Raw genomic sequence first — 23,819 nt, forward strand, 5'->3', positions numbered from 1 at the left:
TTTCTCAAACCAAGATCTTCAAAGTCTAGCTCTAATGACTAAATTGTGTTTTTTGGTGGTCATATAAAGACCTGATGTCTTAAACATTTATGTGTAGTCTGGTCTTTGCATGGCACCTCTCAACAATTTTTAATGTAATGGCTTAGTTCTAAATAATTCACTGACAGCCACCAGGAAAGGCAAAGGCCCTCAAACAGGTTAAAAACATAAAGATTGAAATTGCTCCCCTCTTCAGTGCATAAAGGCAGGTCCATCACACAAATGGGAAGAAGCCAGTCACTCGATCAGAATGGGACCACTACCAGCCTTGCTTCCCTCAGTCAATGAAAAGATAGATCTAAAACTATTTGAATAAAGTTGATAGAAACTCATAACCTAGCAAGTACCTTTCCGATAACCTTGTTTTTTCTTCGATCTTGCAAAAGCTTTTGATTCCATAGGTAATGGTTGCATAATTTAAAATGGTAATTATTGCCAATCATTAATATAAATTGTATCTGTGAGCCTTTCAGTATGAGTATTTGTAAATGTTCTCAAAGTAATAAGTCCAATCATGATCTGACATTTATCAATATTACTCAACTTATAGGGGTCATCAGATTTATAAAACACCTCTCAACACAGCCTTTCCTCTTCCCAGCCTCCCTTCTCATCTTGACCACAAGGCCAGGCTTTATTCCAGAGACCTGACAGCTGTGGCTTGTCCCTGACAGTTAGTCCTCCAACATCACAAACATTTCTACGACTGATTCCAGCTGCATTGAATTCGCCCATCGTTATTGAATGAAGATCTACCAGGACCAATGCCTGAAGAGAGCGCACAAAATCAGTGAACTGGTGCGGACTCGAAAGGCCAACATGGCCTGTTTCCGCTCCGTAACTGGTTATATGGAACATTATAGCACAGTGCATGCCCTAAGGTTTGCAATGTGAACCAACTCCACAACAATGTGATCCTTCCCTACCTGTCACCCATAACCCTCTGTTGTTCTTACATCCAGGCGCATATGTCCCTATTAAAATGTCCCTATTGCACCAGCCTCCACCACCATCCTGGACAATGTACCCTAGGCTCCCCCCACTCTGTGTTTTAAGAAAAACTTTTATTGTCTACCCTAAACTTTCCTCCACTCACCTTAAACAGATGCTCTGTGGTATTTGTTATTGTTGCCTAAAGGGTTAAAACAGTGTGATTATCTTTAAGACCATGTGGTATCCTTTTCATTCAGTATAAGGGTATTAAAGGTTACGGAAAGAAGGCGGGGACGGGGTACTGAACTTTAAGATCAGCCATGATCTCGTTGAATGGCAGAGCAGGCTCGAAGGGTCGAATGACCTACTCCTGCTCCTATCTTCTATGTTTCTATGTTTATTCACAAAGAGAAAACAACAGTTGTTAGGTCGTTGGGTCTATCCCTTTCAGGTTTTAAATGGTAAAAACCATATGAATCTGCTGCTGTTTATTTTTAAAACTTGTGATAGCATCGTTGACTTACTCAACCAATATTTCATATCCAACACCTTTGCTAACCAAAAACAGGGACTAAATATATCAATGTCCATGGTAGATTGTGCCTAATGAACACAACATTGATCAGACCTCCCATAATTTGGCATGCTGATACTCAGTGTGCTCAAAAATTCTATTTGTGCCTTGCATATCTCTTTTACCATTGGTAATGTGGTTGTCTAGACTGATGTGCTCTTTTTGAGATGTACTCTTAAACAGATTTTCCACACGAGATTCTCCCTTTAAGATTATCACTTGAGATCTCTTAATGAAAAAGCCTAAACAACCGTTCATCCTTACCAAATAATTCTATGGCTTAATTGACTCACAGGAACAAAGAAATACCACAGTTACCTGCTCTCCCCTCAACTTTTTATTTGGGTGTTTGCCTGTTTCTTGCCATTCCTGAGGAAAGGTTTTGGCTAGAAACATTGACCATCTATCCCTTCCATTGACCCTGCCTGACCCGCTGAATTCCTTCAGCATTTTTGTGTGTTATAACAGTTACTAGTTGACTTGGCATTTTTTTTCCCCGAAAGTATAAGTCTCAAGACTTGGTGCTACTATTCAAATTGGGTATTAACAATGTCAAAATTGATGCCATTATGAGCACTAATATTCCAACGGTCATTGTCACTATGCCTGCATCACCCCATAGAGGATATGGACCAAATGCAGGCTGGTGAGATGAATGTGGATGAGACATTTTAGTTCTCCTGAGCAAGTTGGGCTGAAGGCCCTTTTACCATGTGATTATAACTCCATGTTCAGAGCTCTCAGCCTTGTTCTTGTCAGTATCCTCTGAATCTCCAGTAGCTTTCCAACTAATTTGGCAACTTCTACTTATTTATTGTAGCACTTTGGTAGATTTTGGGATGTTAGGAAGTGTAGAGGTTATTGGACACTATCCAATACCAACAAGTTCCTCATTTCCTCTTCTGTCCATACTCCTTTTCTTAGTAATAACAGAATGCCGGAGAAACTCAACAGGTCAAACAGTGTAAATCTCAAAAATCTGTAGACACAGATCTAAAAACACAGAATGCCGGAGAAACTCAGCAGGCCAAACAGTGTACTTTACATAGTAAAGGTAAAAATACATAACCAATGTTTCGGGCTTGAGCCCTTCATCAAGATATGAGAGAATGTCAGCAAGTGTCCGAACAAAAATATAAGAGGGGAAAGGAGGGGTGGCAAAGGGAGGAGATGATAGGTGAAGGGAAGGAGAGAACAGCAATGATCGGGGGATGGCTGGGTGGGTGAGGGGGAAGGGAGAGGAGAACTGGAAAGGGGGAAGGGAAAGAAAAGGTGAGCAAGTTAGCAGAAAGCAGAGAAGTCTATGTTAATGCCATCTGGCTAGAGAGTGCCCAGACGGAAAATAAGGTGTTCCTCCAATCTGCGGATGGTCAAAGGGATATAGAACATAAGGTCATGGACAGACAAGTGAGCAAGGGAGTGTGACTCAGAATTGAAATGGTTGGCTACTGGGAGGTCTCTGTTGTGGCGGACTGAGTAGAGGTGCTGATCGAAGTGATCTCCCAATCTGTGACCAATCTCTCCAATGTTGAGAAGACAGTAATCAGTCCTTTGGTGTTGAAGTGTTGCTTCACTTGAAAGGCCTCTTTTGAGCCTGGACTGTGGTGAGGGAGAAGGTGTAGGCACAAGGGTTACACCTACTGCAGCTACAGGAGAAGGTGCCAGACGAAAAATGGGGAGAGATGAGTTCATAAGGGATTCACAGAGGGAGCAATCCCTACGAAAGGCCGAGAGGGCAGGAGAGGGAAAAATGTGTCTAGTGGTGGGATCCTGAGTAAGTTCTGGAAATTATGGCAGATAATGTGTTGGATGCAGAGGCTGGTGGGGTGGACGGTGAGGAAGAGAGGGATTCTATGTTGCATCTGCGGCAGAAGGGGTCAGGGCAGATGAGTGGGAAATGGAGAACATCTGGGAGAGGGGAAGCCACATTTGTGGAAGAAGTCAGACATTTCGGAAGATCTAGACTGGATGACCTCATCTTGGGAACAGATGCAGCGGAGGTGGAGAAGTTGAGAGAAGGGGATGAAATCCTTGTAGGGGACAGGGTGCAGTCAAGGTAGTTGTGGGAGTTAGAAGGTTTGTAGTATATGTCTATCTCCTGAGATAGATAGAGAGATTCAGGAAGGGGAGAGTATTGTTAGAGATGGACCAGGTGTGTTTGAGATTGGGGCTGGATGAAATTGACAAGCTAATCGTGGGTGAATGAGGCAGCCTTGATGTAGTTGTATATATACCGGAGGAAGAGTTGAGGTGTCTTGCAGCATGGATTGCTCCACAAAGCCTACAAACAGGCAGGCATAGCTGGGACCCATGCGGGGACCCATGGCTACTCCAGTTGGAGAGTGCCTAGATGAAAAATCGTGTTGTTCCTCCATTTTACAGATGGTCTTCTCCCAGACATTTGAGCATGGGAGTGAGGCAAGGAATTGAGGCCAGTGGGAAATCCCTGTCACTGATGTGGACAAAGCAAAGGTGCTCATCAACGAAGCAATCTCCAAAGCAATCTCCCAGTCTGTGCCCAGTCCCTCTGATGAAGAGAAGGGAGCACCAGATGCAGTAGAAAACTCCCAAGGATCCACAAGTGAAGTGTTGCTTCACTCGAAAGCACTGTTTGGGGCACCGAATGGTGGTGAGGGAGGAGGAGTGGCACTTACTGTGGCCATTTATTTTTCCCTCATCCACCTATTGCCTCCTGTCTCCCCTACCAATTTTTTTGGGCACCTGCCTACATTTTGTTCAAACCTTGATTAAGGGCTCAAGCCCAAAACATTGGTTCTGTATCTTTATCTTTGCTACGGAAAGTAAACTTTGACCAACTGAGTTTTTCCAGCATTTTGTTTTACTTGAACACAATATCTACAGACTTTCGCGTTTTATCCATTTTCTTCTTTTTCTTTTTAAAATATTTTTATTGACGTTTTACAATATGAACCAGTGGTTCTCAACCTTTTTCTTTCCACTCATATTCCACAATAAGTAATCCCTATGCCATCAATGCTCTGTGATTAGTAAGGGATTGCTTAAGGTGGGATGTTAGTGGGAAGGGAAGGTTGAGAACCACTGCTCTAGACCCAATTGTTCCAGAAATATTTGGCTTGAAAATAAATTGTTATTGACCCATTTCCTTTGGAGTTATGAAGACGTGCACATAACAAGTCAATAAGGTATGATTAAAACAGAGGTTTGCAAACTTTTCTTTCCACCCACATCCCACCTTGAGGAATCCCTTACTAATCACAGAGCACCAATGGCATAGGGTGTGTGAGTGGAAAAAAAACTTGAGAACCACTGCAAGATTCAAAAATGAAAAATAATTAAAACATACGATATTGTCATAATAAGAAAATCTGGAGCACAGTTGTAACAACAAAATAAAGACTTAACAACAACAAAGGTTTACAATTCTCTTTCCTTTTTATAATAATTTTATCAATGTTTACATTATTCAGTTAAACAACACAATTATCTATTACATTAATCAAAAGCAAAAGAAAATCCCAGCCAAAAAATAACCTCAACCACGAATCAAGGTTTAAAAAAAGAGATACATGGGAATCCAGTGACAATGACCTGAAACCAGACAGCACAAAAGCACCTAAACACCCTATTTCTATAGGTTATGATCATGGTCCATAAATGGACCCCACATCTTTTGGAAGTTAATATTTGGATCTTTGATAGCTTATCTCTTTTTTTATAGACTTAGATAAGACATATAATTTAACCGTTCTGTGTCAATGGAGTATTGTCTTTCCTTTTAATGGACATTGCACATCTGGCCATCAGTTAAGTAAAAGATAAAATTTGGTTTTGAGTTGCAGTCAGTAAAACATTATCTTGAAATGATCTGAATAAAGCAATTAAAGGGCAAGTTTATAATTTGACCTTGAGGATCACTGATAAAGTTTGAAAGATAGCTTTCCAAAATTTTTCTAGGCTAGGACAAGTCCAAAACATGTGAATCAATGAAGCATAAAAATTTTTACATTTGTCTCATAGAGGATTTATATCTGAATAAAAATGAGATAATTTAACTTTAGACATATGTACTCTATGAACCACTTTAAATTGCAAAAAACAGTGGTGTGCACAAAAAGGTCGCATTGATCAGATCACAAGTAGAATCCCACACCTCATCCGAAAATCCTGTTCCCAATCATTCTTAAATTTTACTAGTGAGGGTATTCTCAAGTCCAGCAAATTATTATTAAGAATTAATATGGAATCTTTTTGAGAAAGTTGTAAATCAAAAAGTAAATCAAAAATATTTGCCTCAGGAATTTGTGGAACGTCAGGGATCTTTAATTGAACAAAATATCTAATTTGTCTAAATATCTTTTTTAAAAAAAAAGTGCTTGGTAAGTTAAATTTTACTGCCAGTTGTTCAAAGGAAGCAAGATTGTTTCAAATAAAAATATCTTAAAAACATTTAATACCTAATCTGTGCTAGTCCTTAAAAGCAGTATCTAATAAAGAAGGTTGAAGAAAGGTGGTTAGATGTAATAGGGCTGGAAAGAGCAAAACTCTGAAATCCAAAAAAAGCTAATTGTGCCCACATTCTCAGACTATGTCCCTTTATCAGATTATCAGTCAGTTTATATGAGGATTAAAAAAAACCCTATAATTGCCAACATAGATGTGCTTTTAGTAAAATTCAGTTCCATTTCTACCCATAAAGGGCAGTTAACTAATTTATCGAAATGTAACAAAAGAAGCAAATGATATATATTGACCGTTTAATAATAAAATCTAAAATTAGGAAATGATCTTTATTTAAGTGAGGGTGTTTTCCTTGCCATATGTGGGAAAATATAAGTGAATCAAAAAAGGATTTGGGGATAAAAATTGGTATTTATTGGTAGAGATACAAAAATTTAGAAAAAATGTTAATTTTAATAGAATTAATACGTCCAATCATGGAAATAGATAAAGGTGACCATCTTGATAACAATAATTTAACCTGATTAAATAATATGGAAACATTTCCTTAAAAAGGTGTTTATAACTCCTAGTAATTGCAATACCAACACAGGTAAATTGATCCTTCCCCATCTTAAAAGGGAAATTGGAATATTTTGATATAGAACCATTTAAAGGTAATAGTTCATTTTCTTAGTAAATATTACTCCTTACTCTCACCATTAGATTTCCCACCTACCACAAGTCCAGCTCCAATGCCCTTTTTTTTAATATTACGACCAACTACTGGAAACTCAGTGGTTTTCATGATGACCCAATCCAAATTTGGAGTGAAACATTTGAATTTATTAATCACTCTTCTGCTTTAATTAGCTCTAATTTCATTACTTCCAACAGACTGTACACCTTGCAGAATCCTTTTACTATTCTTAACGAGACACTTGAAATAGTGATAGGCTGTTGCCTGGGTTTTCCCTTTTATGCCACATTTGCATAGAAAAAGACATCAGAGGGACAGGCCCTTCATTTCATCTTGTCTGTGCCAAACATGGTGCCAAATTAATCTAAATCTCTTCAGCCTGCAAGTAATCCCTATTATTTCCTTACCCTGCATATTCATGTGTGTGTGTAAAAGTCTGGAAGCTATATCTCCTTCCACCATTAACCCATTCCAGGCACCTACCTTTGTGCATATAAAAAAAAAGTCCCACATCTAAATTTAAAATTTAATAAATCTTCTTTAAACTTTACCCCTTTCGCCTTCAAATGCCTTCATCCTATAATTTTATGAGCATCTTTCGGGTCTCCCCTCAACTTCCATTCTAGAGAAAACAACCCAAATTGTCCAACCTTTCCTTCAAGCTCGTACTCTAATCCAGGCATCTTCCTGAAACATTGAACATTACAGCACAGTACAGGTCCTTCAACCCACAATGTTATGATGACCTCTATGTATTTACACAAAAAACTAAACCCTCTCTACCTCATTATTTTTCTTTCATCCATGTGCCTAAGTCTCTTAAATGGCCGGATTGTTACAGCCTCCATCACCACCCCTGGCAATGCATTCCTGGCATCCACCAAAAAAATTGTCCCTGATGTCTCCCCTAAACTTTCCTCCCTTCACTTTGTTCAGATGTTTGCTACACTGGCCCTGGGAAAAAGATGCTGACTATACCTTATCTATGCCTCTCATAATCTTGTATACTTCTAAATCACCTTTTATTCTTTTTTGCTACAAAGAGCAAAGCAGTAGCTCTGCTAATTTTCTCACAAAATGTATTTTCCAATCCAGGCAACATCCTGGTAAATCTGCTCTGTACCCTCTTCATAGCTTCCACGTCCTTCCTGTAATGAGGTGACCAGAACCGAACACAATATTCTAAGTGTGGTCTCACCAGAGATTTATAGAGCTGCCACATCACTTCATGAACCTGAATTCAATCCCCCGACTAATGAAGCCCAGCATCCCATTATTCTTCTTAACTATCCTATCAACCTGTGCAGCTCCACTCCCCGACTTTCTCCTTGTAACCTTTGATGCCCTGACTAATCAAATACCAGTCAATACACCCAACGACCTACTTCCACAGCCAGCTGTGGCAACAAATTCCACAGACTCACTGACTAAAGATATTTTTCTGCATCTCTCTCTTAAATTTTCTCCCTTTTATCCTGAGGTTGTGCCCTCTTGTCCAAGACTCCCCTACTCATGAGAAACATCCTTGCTACATCTACTCTCCAGGCCTTTTTAAGTCCCCCCTCCCCCCCCCCCCCCCAACCCATCTTTTTGTACCCCCAACATACAGTCCAAGAGCTGACATACATTCCTCATGCTAACCCTTTAATTTCTGGTATCATTCTTTGAACCTTCTCCAACGCCAGCACGTCTTTTCTCAAATACAGCTTCAAAAACTGTACACAGTAATTCAAGTGAGGTTTCACCAGTGCTTTATAGAGTCTCAACATTACATGCTCTTGTATGCTATTCCTCTGGAACTGAATGCCAATGTTGTATTTGGCTTCTTCACCAATGACTCAACCTGAAGGTTAATCTTTAGGGTATCCTGCATGAGTTCCCTTTGCACCTCAGAATTTTGAATTTTCTCGCCCTCTAAATAATAGTCTGCCCATCTATTTCTTCTACCAAAGTGCATGACCGTACATTTTCCAACATTGTATTTCATCTGCCACCTTTATGCCCATTCTCCTAATCTATCCAAGTCTCTCTGCAGCCTCAGTATCCTCAAAGATATCTTTTCAATAATCCAACTCATTTATATACAACATAAAAAGGAATGGTAACCAGCAGCCAACCAGAATAGGATCATTTTATTCCTCCTCTGTTTCCTGCCAATTGGGAAATGCTCTCCCTATGCTAGTATCCTTCCTGCAGTTCCATGGCCTCTCATCTTGTTTAGCAGCCTTGTGTCTGGTACCTTGTCGAAGGCCTTTTGAAAATCCCACTGCACAACATCTGCATCTACTCGATCTATCTAACTTGTGATCGCTTCAAGAAATTGCAATAGGTCACTCTTTCAAGGAAACCATGTTGACTTGGGCCTATCTTCTCATGCACTTCCAGGTGTTTTGTAACCTCATCCTTAACGATCCACTCCAATAGTTTCCCAATCATTGAGGTCAGGCTAAAAGGTCTTTAATTTCTTTTCTGCTGCCTCACTCCCTTCTTAAACAGCAGAGTGACATTTGTGATCCTCCAGTCCACCAGAACCATTGATTCCTGGAAGATCATTACGAACGTCTCCATAATCTCTACAGCTATCTCCTTCAGAAAATGAGGGTGCATTTCATCTTGTCCGGGAGACTTATCTACCCATGGATCATTTAGCTTCCCAAGTATCTTCTTTCTTGTGATCTTGACTGCACTCACTTCCCTTCCCAGAGACCCATGAGAGTCCAATATGCTACTAATGTTTTCCACGGTAAAGACTGATCCAAAATATTCATTCAATTCCTCTGCTATCTCCTTGTCTCCCATTACAATTTGTCCAGTGTTGTTTTCTATCACTCTTATTACATTTAACAAAGCTTTTAGTATTCTCTTGGATATTATTTTCTAACCTCCTTCATAATTCATCTTTTCCTCCTTAATCATCTTCTTAATTGTCTTCTCTAAGTTTTTAGAAACTTCCCAGTCATCTTATCTCCCACTAATTTTTGCTTCCATGTATGACCTCCTCTTGGCTTTAACTTCCCATGTCAGCCATAGTTGTCATTTTACCATTCAGAATTTTGTTTTCTTTTTGGTCTGTGCCTGTCCTGCACTTTCCTCATTTCTCGCAGTAACTCCAGCTATTGCTCACCTGCTGTCTTCCCCATTACTGTGCTTTTCTCACTCGACTTTGGCCAATTCCTCTCTCATGCAACTGTGATTTCCTTTACTCCAGTGAAAAACTGATACATTGGACTTTAGCCTCTCCTTTTCAAATTTCAAAGTGAAACCAGTCATATTGTGATTACTGCCTTCTGAGATTCCTTTACCTTGAGCTCTCCAATCACCTCTGGTTCATTACACAGCACCCAATCCAGAGCAGCTGATTTCCCCTGGTGGGTTCAACAAACTTCTCCAAATAGGCATTCTACAAATGCTTTCGCCTGAGATCTTTACCAACTTGACTTTCCCAATCTACTTTCATGTTAAAATCCCCCATGTCCTTCTGACATGGTCTTATCTATTTCCAGTTGTACTTTGTAATCCATATCCTAGCTGCTGTTTGGAGGACTGTATAAACTGCCATTAGTGTCCTTTTACCATTACCATTTCTTAACTCAACTCATGAGGATTCTACCTTTTCTGATCCGATGTCCCTTTTTCCAATTATTGTTGCTCATCAGCAGAGCCACGCCATCCCCTCTACCTAACTACCTATCCCTCCAATACACCGTATATCTTTGGACTTCAGCTCCCAATCTTATTCATCCTTTAGCCACGACTTAGTGATAGCCTCAACACTGTACTCTTCAATCTGCAGCTGTACTGCAAGATCATCGACCTTGTTTCTTTTTTTTTTAAATAATACTTTTAAATGATTGAACAGTAATATTATACAATGTACTACAAGATATGGAAAAAATAAAATAAAATTTTAAAAACATTGTGCAATATTCTCATAATAAGGAAATCCAGAGCACGATCATAACAATAAAATAAGATTTACAGAAAAAAACCCAAACGATTTCAAAACCCCTTTGAAGCATGGTTGAAAATTGTCATGTATGAATCAAATTACAACTTGGAGAGGGACAGCACAGCGCCAAAATTCCCGAATGACATGAATCTTAAAATTATGATTATAGTCCATAAATGGGCCTCGTCATTTGAATCCTTGACAGCATATCTATTTTTTTCTAGAGTTAAACAAGACATAAAATCTCTTTGCCATTGTGCATGTGTAGGTGGAATATTATCTTTCCATTTCATGAAAATTCCACGTCTGGCTATCAATGAAGTGAAAGATAAAATTTGGCTTTGAATTGAAGTCAGTAATACATCAACATCTTTCCAAACTTCTTCTAAGCTAGGGCAGGTTCAGAACATATGTACTAATGAAGCATCACCAATTTTACGTTTGTCACATTGAGGATTTATGTCTGAATAGAAACGAGACAATTTTAACTTTAGTCACATGTGCTCTATGGACCACTTTAAATTGCAGCAAACAAGGTCGCACGCAAAGGAAGAGGTGTTAATCAAACTAAAAATGGAGTCCCAAACCTCATTAGACAATGAAAGAGTGAAATCCTGCTTCCAGGCGTTCTTGATTTTTAACTAATAGGGCTCGTCTTCGATCAGCCAAATTAACATTAAGAGATTCAGCCTTTATGGGAAGATTGTAGATTAAAAAAAGGAGTCAAGAATAGTCACCTCAAGTAATCTAGGAAAATCAAGGATCTGAAATTGAGCTACTTTATTTCTAGTGCTGCATGTAATTAGGTATAATACCTTTGGACCAGTTTTTGAATGACTTTCTGAATGAGTATCCCATTGGGTAACTTTGTCAAATGCCTTACTAAAATCCATATATACCACATCTACCACCCTATCTTCATTAATTTATTTTGTTACTTTGGGTGGCATGGTTAGCAGTGTAGCGGTTAGCGCAATGCCTTTACAGCGCCAGCGATTGGACCAGTCGTTCAAATCCTGTTCTGTCTGTAAGGAGTTTGTACATTCTCCCCATGTATGCATGGGTTTTCCCCAGGGCCCACCATTTGCAACATACCGGGGGTGTAGGATAATTGGGTCTAAATTGGGCGGCATGGACTAGCTGAAATAGTCTACATTAAAAAAATTTGCAGTTTTCTAATCCTCCTGCACCTCCCCTGTGGCCAAGGAGACACAACAATCATTGTCAATGCCCCAACAATCTTTTTTCTTTATCCATGAAAACCTGGGGTACTTCTCGACTGGTCTCGGTGGCTCATCAATCCTAATGTCTTTAAGTTCATCCAGCAATTCCTCCTTCTTAATTTCAACATGGTCTAGTGTACAAGCTTGTTCTATTCACCTTGGCCATGGTCCTTTTCTCTGGTGTATATTGATGCAAAGTATTCATTTGGGACATAGAAACATGGAAAACTTGCAGTATGGTACAGGCCCTTTGGCCCACAAAGTTGTGCTGAACATGTCCTTTACCTTAGAAATTACTAGGTTTTCACAGCCTTTTTTTTTTAACCTCCAAAGATATCCAAAAGTCTCTTAAAGAACCCTAATGTATCTGCCTCCACCACCATTGACGTCAGCCCATTCCATTCACCCGCCACTCTGTGTTTATTTTAAAAAAAATTAACCCTGACATCTTCTGTACCTACTGCCCAGCACCTTAATTCATGTCCTCTTGTGACAACCATTTCAGCCCTGGGATAAAGCCTCTGACTATCTACACGATCAATGCCTCTCATCATCTTAAACATCTCTTATCAGGTCACCTCTCATCCTGCACCGCTCCAAGGAGAAAAGGCCGAGTTCACTCAACCTGTTTTCATAAGGCATGCTCTCTAAATCAGACAACCTCCCCAACCTTCTCCCTCCTCCAGTCATATGTTGACTCCTTTATCATTAAGTGGCCCTGTCTTTACTCTTGTCATCCCTCTGTTCTTCACATATGCAGAGAATATCTTAGGGTTTTCCTTAATCCTAGTTGCCAAGACCTTCTCTTAGTTCTTCTAAGTCATTTCTTAAGTCCCTGGCTACCAAAAAATTCTTATGAGCCTTTCTTGTTTTTTGATTCCTAAATCTAACGTATGTTTCCTTCTTCTTAATTGGCTGCTTCACCTGTTTTGTCAACCATAGTTTCCTTTTCTTACCATCTTTTCCCTGTCTCGCTGGGACAGACCTATCCTGAACCCTGCACAAGTGAACCCTGAATATCCTCCATATAATTTCTGTGCTTTCTCCCAAGGACAATTGTTCCTAATTTACTTTTGCTAGTTCCTACCTCATCCCAGCGTAATTAGCCCTTCCTCAATTAAACACTTTGTCTGCTTTTATCTTTGTCCATAGCTATGCTTAAGCTCATGGGGTTGTGTTCAATATCACTGAAATGCTCCTCTACTGGGAGGTCTGTCACCTCACCAGGTTCATTACCTAGTATTAGATCAAGTGTGGCCTCTCACTAAATCCACATACTGTCTGGAAACTTTGGACATGCCTGACAAATTCTACCCCATCTATCCCTCTGCCCTATTTGGGAAGTTGAAGTCTCCTGAAACAGCACCCTGTTATTTCTGCACCATTCCAAAATCTGCCAGGGTTTCTATTCTCAATGTCCCAAGGACTATTTGGAGCCCTTTTGACAAATTCCCTATACAATGATTGTTCCCTTCCTATTTCTGACTTCACCCACATCAACTCAGTAGATGCTTCCTCATGGTTCCTGCCTTTCTGTAGCTGTGATAATATCCCTGATCAGTAATGTTCATCCCCACCTCCCAACCTATTCCTTTTAAACCTGCTTCAACCAATCCTGTCCTTTTGTCAGCCATGTCTCTGTAACAGCTACAACCTCATAGTTCCACATACTGATCCTTGCTGCAAGTTCTTCTCCCTTATTTCTAATACTCTTTGCATTGAAAGAGAGACATTGCAAACCCTCCAACTTACTACATTCATGCTTCCTCTCCTGTTTCCTTCATCAAAAACCCACAACACATTGCATTGTCCTTTCCATCTTCTGCTTTATTTTCTGTCCTCACATTCTGGATCCCATCCTCCTGCCAAACAGCTCTAGCAAACCTGCTTGCCAGGATAATGGTCACTCTCCAGTTCAAATGCTTTATCCCTTTTGTTTAGATTATACCTTCCCCAAAGAGATCCCAATGATCTACAAATCTGAACTCTGCCCCAGCACCATCCACGCATTCATCTTCCACAGCATCCTATTGCTACCCTCACTGACATGTGGCACAGACAGCAATCACGAGATTCCACCCCTGAGGTCCTCCTTTTCAGCTTTCTTCCTAACTCCCTAAATTCCCTCTTCAGGACCTCATGCCTGCTCCTGTTTGTCATTGGTACAAACATGGACCATGACATCTGGCTGCTCACCCTCCTGCTCCAGAATGCTGTGGACTCTGCCTGGCATTTGGGAGTCTCTATCTTGTTCACAGAACCTCCTATCTATTCACCTAACTAGCGAATCCCCAATCTCTAGCTTTTCCTGATAAAATAAAATTCTTCCAGTAACACTTTACAGTCTCCACATCCTTCCAAAGATGGGCATGCAGTATTTTACAGAAATTACAGCCTAAACAAAGCTTTGTATAGGTGAAATATGACTTCCTTACTCTTGAACTCAATGCCTTGATGAACGACGCAAGACCAAATGCATTCCTTACCACCCTGTTTACTTGTGTGGTCACTTTCAGAGAATGAAGGACTTTGATCCCCAAATATTTCTATGCATCAATGCTCCGAAAGGTCCTGTCATTAATTTCCATTTACATTTTGCTTCCCAATTTGCAACAGTTCTGTCTTGCTTGAATTAAAGCCCACATATCATTTCTCTGCCCATATCTCAATACCTTTGACACTCTTCGACTCCAGCAATATTTGTGTCATGTAACTGGTGCAGGTAGAATCCATTTAGAGATGGTGCTATGGCGAGAGCATCTGGTCTGGGATTTTAAACATTGCTGCTGGAAACCTGTGGGTTGTTACGATATTTTTTCCACTCTCCAATGATGAGCATCTCTTGGAAGAAGTGCTTGGAATTGCAAATGAATTGCCAAGAATCTGAATTGAAAGAATATTGTTGCTTGACTGGCTCTGTGCCAGATGAAGAATTAAATGTCAGGAAAAATCAAGTTGACTCAATCCATTGTTGGTGCATCCATAGACGACTATTTCCAGGAGTTACCAACTGACTGTTATTAAGAAAATCTGCTTTTAACACTGAAGTTGCTAATGTACGAAGGTACCAGTGAGGTATAGTTTCAGAACAGATCAAGCCACTCAGCTGGCTATTCATGGCAGTCGAGAACTATCACTTAACTATTGCATCAAACCATGGAGCCTGATGGTTCTAGCTCTGATACTCCTGTATCTCTTCCCTGATGGGTGGTATGGATCCTCAACGATTTTGCATGCTCTCTTCAAACAATGATCCTGGTTGATCACGTAAATTTGTTGGGGTTGGGAGGCCTTCCCCAATTTTATTTTATTTCGACATGCTCTTCTCAGGAAGTGCAGTTGCTGTTGTGCCTTCCTGACAAGTGAGGTGATGTTGTGCCAGCAGGATTAGATCACTTGTTAAGTGGGCTCTGAGGAACTTGGTGCTCTCTACTCTCTCCACTACAGAGTTAATTGTGTGTAGTTGATGGTGGTCATTCCTGGTCCTCCTGAAGTCCACGATCATCTCCTTTGTCTTGTCAACATTGAGACTCGGGTTGTTATTCTTTTATCATATCATGAGATTTTCCACTTCTCTGTAGTGCGACTCATCGTTGTTGCTGATGAGGCCAACCACTGTTGTGTCTTCTGTAAACTCGATGGCACTGTTGTAGGTGAATTTGATGTTGCAGTTGAGGGCCAGTAACATGAACCTGAGCGGACTGAGCACACAGCCCTGAGGTTCTGCAGTGCTCACCGTGACGATGCTCGACTTTCTGCTGCCGATCCAGGCAGGCTGTGGTCATCAGGAAGCTCAGAATCCAGTTGCAGAGAAGGGTGTTGAGTCCCAGTGAGGACAGATTCTCTACCAGACTCTAGGGAGTTATCTTATTAAACAACAAACTGAATGCCTGGTATATGAGGTGTCGTTCTCCAGGTGGGTCAGGATGAAGTGGAATCGTTTTGTCTATTAGAGAATTGAAATGGATCCAGTGACTCTGGGCGGTCCACTTTGATGCATTCCATCACCAGATACTTGAAGCATTTCATAATGATGGAGGTCAGTGCTGCAGGGCTGTAGTTATTGAGGCCTCTTTGGTACTGGGATGATGGTGGCTGTCTTTAAACCAGCGGGGACAATGGACGGCTGCAGTGATGTGTTGAAGATATCCGCAAGGGTCTCCATCAGTTGGTCTGCGCTGTTTTTCAGTAACTAACCAGGTATGTTGTCTGGTCCCGGTGCCTTGTTGTAATGTCTAGATGTGAAGGATATATTCATACTCAAGACAGTCTGGTGAGCCCCGTTTAATGAACCTGTTTGAAACACAGAATTTCTAGCACTGTAATGAATTGTGGTGAGCGATTAAATAGAAACTCCTTCCTCCATGCCATGCCAGCTATGTACTTGAGTACAAAAGGTGAAGGTGCATTTAAACCTGATCTGTCTAGACTTCTGAGGCTTTTGTTCTTGCAAGAGCTGGTTTTCAGCCAATTCACATTGTTTGTTACATTTACTGAATGCAACCACTGACCCTGAAACCATCTCGACCATGGAGCTGAAGACTTGTTTTTCAGAAGCGATTGCCCATCAAGTCAATAATGTGTTGAAAATGGTCAGGTATATCCTGTCTGCAAAAATAAAAGCAGGAAAAACCACCACATCAGCCTAGTAAAGCACCGTCAAGCATCATTATTTACCAAAAGCTGAATCTGGGTCCTGTCTGTATCACTTGGTGCATTGTTTGTTCAGGAGTAAGGCAAGAGAGACTGCCATCAACCTTGGAGCCCAAGAAAGATTCAAGTGGTGGGAATGTTCTGTGCTAGCGAGTATCTTACCTCACACAAACAGTAATAGTTTAATGTGTGAGTTCAATACTTCCTCACTCAAGTCATCACTGTGGAAGTTCTGGGACTTAGCTTAATCAGCGGGTTTTTTAACAAGATCTGAATGAGAAGGTTTACTGACTATCCAGCTGCATTTCATTCACAATGTGCGCAAGATAGCATTCATACTGAAAGAGTTTGAGTCTGACAGTCAATGAGAGGTTATCGCAACAATATCCTATTATGTTCAATGGTATTATCATAATTGTATCCTGCCCCATCAACCTCCCAAACAAAAATTTAACTGGACCAGCCACAAATGTAACCTGATTACCCTGAAACTTTCTATCACTCTCAAGTATTTCAGCAGGGAGACAGGATACATCCCATTCACTTGGGTGAGTGCAACAAGATAAGGAAACTCCACCTTGGACAAAAATGGACCACCATTGGCACCTAGAGCCTCGAGCATGTCCATATTGAACTCCTTCAGCTGTCTGGATGACTGCCACAAGCTGTGTGAACTTAGCCACAGGGTCTGGCCAGAGGAAGGAGATGGTAGCTACACATGAATGTTTTTGTTGCTGCAAAGTTAGTTGTCATGTCTTCAAGGAGCTGGATATTACTGCCTTGCCTAATAAATTGAAGGTATACATTTGCTTGAAACACCGAAGCCTCATGGTCCATTATTTAATGCAGTGCAAAGGACATTGAACTGAAATACTGTATGTTTTCTCTAAAAATCCTGAGTGACCTGAATATTTCCTACTTTTACTGATTTTTTTTTTCTCTCTGCCAAAGAAAAGCCAGCATTTTTTTTAAAGTTGCTGAAATAGGCTTTAAGGGTTATAAATGCATGATTGAATACAACCCTGGCCTGGCTGAAATATTTTGTTTGTTACTGCAGGTGATGTCTCACAATAAAGAACGGAGATCAAGAAGGGATGAGAAACAGGATAAGAAATCTCAGGCAATGGAGGAGTTGAAAGCTGAAAGAGAAAAGAAGAAAAACAAAACAGGTGAGCAACACTGATTTAGTGTGTTCTGAAGTTTTTGCGAAGGTTAAACTATGGAATTTTTAAAGTCTCAATGACTTGGAATGTGACTGTGTCATTCAGATCGATTTCTTGGTCCTGTTCTGCTCAATATTTTCTCTCTCTCATGTGCTTGTTCTCCTTTTGCTTTTATCCCTTTACCCCAATCACTCTTTGCATGCTTTCTGCCTGGTTATTCATTTTCCCAACTGACTTAGGTCATTAAGATGGCAGTAAAATTCAGGGGAAAACAAGGGAATTTAAGGTTGAGATTTATCACAGGGTGAGAAAAGGTCTTGTGCAAAGAAAAATTTTGGGAGTTTAGAAATGGATGGGGCTGAAAAAACTTTTTGGAGGAGCATATGCCAGATGAATAGTGAGTACTATACTGCCTACTGGTAATCTTTGGGTGAGGAATGTTGAAGGTAAAAGCTTATACTACTGGCTTTCGAGCTTGAATCATTGCTACTCATTTTTGTGGTAAGTTTCCTCAGCATGTTCGCTGGCTTGAGACAAACGAGTTGTTGCCATCCTTGAGCTATTTTTTTAATCACACAGGGTACATTAATGCAATAAACTCTCTTGTGAGCAGTAGGTGCCTTGTTTGAGTGAACAGACATGAAGAGACGTTTAAAGAAAACCAATAACCTTTGCTGTGGTGGAAAGGATGAATAAGAGGAATGCATTAGAAGCCTAAGATCCTTCTGAGTGTGATAGATGGCATGATTTGTGAGCAAGGAAGGTAGGACTGCTCCTTGAATAGGTGCACTAGAACATGTCAGAGTAGCACAAGGAGATATTTGTATTTCCTGGTGATTCAAGCTTAATGGGAGGGGAAAATTGTGTTATGAAATAACCTTGGTGAGCGCAGTAAGGGCAATGAAATTGCACTTTAAGAGAACGTGTTCTTGGAAAAAGAATAACAAATAGCACTTCAGCCACCATCAAGGACACTGGCAAATTTGAAGATTGAACTGTTTTGTTTCTTTCAGCTGAACTATTGGCCAGGAAGCAGCCTCTAAAAGCCAGTGAGGTTTATTCTGATGATGAAGAGGAGGAGGAAGAGGAGCAATCTAGTGTGAAGAGCGATCGATCATCCAGGTCTTCATCTTCTGATGAAGAGGAAGAGTATGTTCATGTATTAATGTTGCTATGATCTATGCAAATTGATTGTGTAGACAATTCTGATGTCATTTCCTTTTACTTTTCCAAACAAAAATTGGTGGAGGAATTAAATTTATGCTCCTTGGCTAAAGCTTAAGGGTAATAGGTCATATGTAAACTACCAAACGTTTCAGCAGTTGTTCTAACCTGCCTGACTTGAAGGGAATTGAATGCGAGCAATGGGTAATCTGCTTGGGAAAAGCAAGGATTTGATGAGGAAATTAGTTCGAGAGATGGTGCAGAAGTACGTGCAGTTAAATTTAGAAAATCCAAATGGAGAAGCCATTTCTGTGGAGATAGAATTTTCCAACAAATTCAATGAGTCAGTGGAAAGTTGAGACATGGAAATGGGTAGTTATGGGCAGTGAGAGGATATTGCAGCTGAGAGTTTGTAAGATGAACATCAGTGGTAGGAAAGTTATTAAAAATTCTGAGGGACAAGGGAATGAGATGGCTGTGACAAGGGCATATCTTGTCTAACCAAAATGATTAAATTTTTTGAGTAACAAATTGCATTGGTGTGGCTTTCATGGACTTTGGCAAGATTACACATCATAGGTTAGAGCCTGTGTGATCTCGTGCAAATTGGACCCAAGATTGGCTTGCAGTAGGAGGCAGAGTGATGATAGAGGATTGTTTTTACAATTTAGGAAAGCCTGTGGCCAATGGTGTACCACATGGACTGGTACTGAGACCATTGATGTTTGTAATGCACATGAATGACCTGGATGTGGATATAGGAGGCATGATCAGTAAATTTGCAGGTGATCTGCAGATCAGTGGTTGTTTACTTTGAGGAAGATCATCTTAGGGTGACGTGCATATCTTGGCGTAAAGGGCTGAGAAATGGCAGATGGAGTTTAATCCATACAGGTATGAGGTGAGGCTGTGACCTCAACTGAATTTTAAGGGACCTTGATGTACAAGTCCAAAAATCCTTGAAACTACCAGTGCAGGTGGATAATATGGTTAAGAGGGCATTTCAGATAGCCTCTCTAGTCTGGACTAGGGAGGTTATAAAATATTTGTCAGACTGCATGCAGTTCTGGTCACCTCACATAGGGAAGAGGTGAAAGCATTAGAAAGGGTTCAGATGAGAATCATCAGGGTGTTGCCTTGGGACTAGAAGGTTTCAATCATGAGGAGAGGCTAGGTCCATTTTCCCTGGAGTGGAGGAGGTTGAAGGGAAATAGTTGAAATATATAACTTTGGGGTGGGGGGAGAAGGTAAGGTAGACTGCAAGAAACATTTAACTATTTCAAAGTAAAATAGAACTGGAGGACATAGATGTAGGGGAAGGGGGTGAAAAGATTTTGAGGGGATCTGGGGAGGGGGGGGGGGAGGAATTTTTCACCCAGAGAGTGATGGATATCCAGAATTCTCACAACTTGAATTGCCCAGGCATAAAAGACTGGAAATTAGGATTAATATGGACGGGTTGGTCAGCATAGACTTGGTGGGCTGAATGGCCTGTTTCCATGTTATATGATTCCATCTTTATAATAATGAGAGCATTGCAAAGGGAACTTGAGCATGCAGTTGTCAAGAGAGAATGAAAGAAGCAAGAGAAGGCCATCTGGCCCTTTAATGCTGCTCCATTTTCATCATATTTATAAGGATGTTGCTGGAACTGGAGGAGCTAAGTTATAGGGTAACTTTGAGTAGGTTAGGAATTTTTCCCTGGAGCGTCAGAGAATGAGGGATGATTTGATAGATGGACAAACTCATGAGGGTATAAATAATGTAAATGCAAGCGGATGTTTTCACTGAGGTTGGGTGAGACAAGAACAAGAGGGCATGGATTTAGGGTGAAAAGTGAAATATTTAAGGAGAACATTAGGGGGAACATTGACTCAGTAGTGAGTATAGAACGAGCTGCCAGTGAGGTGGTAGATGCCAACATTTAAGAGAAGATTAGATTGGTACATGGATGGGGGAGGGCGGGGTGGTGTCAAGGGTTATGGTCCACGTGCTGGTTGATGGGACTCAGGGAAAAAAAATAGTGTGGCGTGGCTGAAGGCCCTTTTCTGTGCTATAGTGTTCCATGGTTCTATCAAGACCATGGCTGCTCTTCTATCTCAACACAATTTTCCTACATTACACCTATAAACCTACTTTTGATGTCTGGATATCTCTTAATTTGTTTTAAATAAACAGTTTCCACATGAAAAGTCTGAAGAGCCACCATCCTCCATGGGGTCATTTCAAATCGTATCACTCCTAACTGGCCTTCCCCATAGCTGGTAGATGGAGCCCTTGTGTTCCAGAGATTTTTGCAGAACTTGGAAAAGTGCTGGTGTTGATTTTAATGCAAATATTGCTGTTTTAAATGACATTTAAATTTAATTTTTTTTACAATGTATTCATATAGCATGGTAACAGGCCATTTAGGCTCACGAACCCGTGCCGCCCAATTACACCCAATTAATCTACACCCTCGGTATGTTTGGAACAGTGGGAGGAAATTGGAGCCCCCAGGAAAAACCCACGCAAATACAGGGAGAACATGCCAATTCCTTACAGACAGCATAGGATTCAAACCCCGGTCCTGATCGCTGTCACTGTAATGGCATTGCACTAATCGTTACTCTAACTGTGCCACCTCCATTTGTACACTCAATTGGCATTTAACGGCAAGATAAATTGCATTGCAGAAGGACCCTCATCCTGTGTCTGCCGAAGTGGATTTGCAGATGGATAGTGATCAAAAGCAGGACTGTTATATGATTTTTGATTCTTTGCTATTTTTGTGCTGCCAACAAGATTTTGCTTCCTTGTTGCAAGGTTAATTTTAGTTATTTCTATTTGGTCAGAAAAGAGGAAGTTCCAGCCAAGTCGCTCCCTGTCACTTTGCCAGAAGAGCTCAACAAAATCAGGCTTTCACGGTATAAACTGGAGCGATGGTGTCACATGCCCTTCTTTTCCAAAACAGCGGTCGGTTGCTTTGTCCGTATTGGCATTGGAAACAGCAATGGAAAGCCAGTGTACAGGGTAAGTGTGGAGCAGTGATGAGAGAAGATTAGGGAGATTGTGGAGGTGATGAAAAGGTGGACATGGAGAGAAACTTTTTTTTAAATTAAGGGATAAAGATGGAGGGAACAGTTTTTTCCTCGATCATTACCCTACTTTGTGGGCTGGAGTCCTGTGGCCAATCTGTGTTCTGGTGACCACCCTTTATCTCATTGAATGGTGTGCAATGTTGATTTTAATATGATGACTTGTTGCCTTGTCGTGGATTTGATCATTTGTTTTCATTGGACTCGTGGTTTCAGTCTGATGACTGACTTCCAGGTGCCCAGAGTTTTTCCACTACCACAACACAAGTTCCATTTGTCTTCAAATTGCTCCCAACAACTCTCAAAAAAAACTTGGTTGTCTCTAAGCACTGCAGCTTCAGTATATTGATTCCTGACAAAGCGCTCGGCTCTAAAATCATTGACCACCATTTTCTTCCTATAAATGCTGTGTGACCTGCTGAGTTTCTCCAGCACTTTTGTGTAGTACACTCAATCTCAGCAGACTTCTTGTTGACCACTCTGCTCATCAGTGCTTTATTTGACGTCTTTGTGTCTCAAAAGAACAGTGTGGCTGGCAACTAAAGTTTCTTTTTCTCTCTGCTTCCAGGTTGCAGAGATCACTGGTGTTGTAGAAACCGGAAAGGTTTATCAGCTGGGCAGTTCAAGGACTAACAAAGGCCTACAGTTGCGGTAAGGTACCAGAGTTTACCCATTGAATTAGAGAAAGCTGCTGGTAAAACACAGTCATGTAAATGACTGATCTTTAAGTAAAGTTTAATGTGACTAGTCCACTTGATCAATTTTACTAGTAAAGTTACCCTGCTTTTGTCAGAAGTTGTAATTCTTTGGACGTTTATGTCAATAACGTGACATTTTGCTTAACAATAATTATGTGAGTTATGTGTATCCTATCCTGCCTCTAACTTGCTGGCTGAAACGTTCTGACAATAAATATTGTGAAAATGTGCTTAAATGTATTGAAAGTTGTTTATATGCTGTAAACAAAAGAATGTATTCATGTGTGCAAAATATTACACCAATCAATGAATTTTACCTTGGTCATAACTTTGCTGTAAACTTAAGCAATATTTCCATTACACAAGATTTCCAGAGCACTGATTAAGTGACTGATGATGACCCTGCAATTCCCCTATCTTTTATTAAAAAAAATTGAGGAGGATTGTTTAGATCGTGTCATGCTCTCTGCTTTGGCTGTGAACATTAATGAAATTTAAGTAATGGAAGTACTCTGGTCAGGAACCATCCATGGAGTATGAATGAGCTGATGTTTCAAGCTTTATCATCTTTCATTAGGACTGTAATGACTTAAAAATGTAATATTCAAAAAGGAATAAAGGGTAAAAAGCGACAGGGAGAGTCTTTGTTACCAATCAACAGTGATTATGGCAAACTAAAGCAATAATAAAGTATAAAAGCAAAAGGTGGCTAAAGGTACAAATGACAACAACCATTATTAGCACCTTCAGGGATCAAAGTCAAAATATTACGAATCTGCAACCTGAACTCCTGATTAAATGTTAAATTTAAATTTGGAGAGACAGCACAGACTACGAGCCCAGGCTGCCCAATGACACCCAATTAACCTACTAGCCCCGGAAATCTTTCGAATATCTGAGGAAATGGGGGCAACTGGAAGAAATCCACAGGGAGAACATAAACTCCTTTTGGAACTTGATTTGAACCCAGGTTGCTGGCATTGTAATACTGTTGTGCTAACCATGTTGCCGTCCCCATATTTACAGTGAGTGAAGACAAATGGTTTACATTTTTGTTAAGCACACTTAATGTTCCAACTACATTCTTGTATCCTGCCTGGATTTCTACTTAAAGCAAAAGGTGACTTTGGAGCGGGTTTCATTGGGAAGAATCAGTCTCACACCTACCCTCAAAACAAGACTTGGTTAATCATATTTTTCAAAAATGAATGTCCCTGTCTCTACTTA

At 40.4% G+C, this 23,819-nt stretch overlaps 1 protein-coding gene across 3 annotated transcripts in view; it reads left to right on the forward strand.

Moving 5' to 3' along the window:
* Positions 1-23,819, forward strand: part of rtf1 (RTF1 homolog, Paf1/RNA polymerase II complex component) — a 129,991-nt gene that overhangs the window by 75,390 nt on the left and 30,782 nt on the right. For all 3 annotated transcript variants that reach the window (XM_069918129.1, XM_069918128.1, XM_069918127.1), the window contains exons 6-9: positions 17,548-17,659; positions 18,667-18,802; positions 21,652-21,829; positions 22,463-22,545. In XM_069918129.1, coding sequence (XP_069774230.1) covers positions 17,548-17,659; positions 18,667-18,802; positions 21,652-21,829; positions 22,463-22,545 — 509 coding nt within the window. The remainder of the gene's footprint in view (positions 1-17,547; positions 17,660-18,666; positions 18,803-21,651; positions 21,830-22,462; positions 22,546-23,819) is intronic.

This window comes from Narcine bancroftii, chromosome 2, assembly GCF_036971445.1.
Source record: "Narcine bancroftii isolate sNarBan1 chromosome 2, sNarBan1.hap1, whole genome shotgun sequence".
Classification (NCBI taxonomy): Eukaryota; Metazoa; Chordata; class Chondrichthyes; order Torpediniformes; family Narcinidae; genus Narcine; species Narcine bancroftii.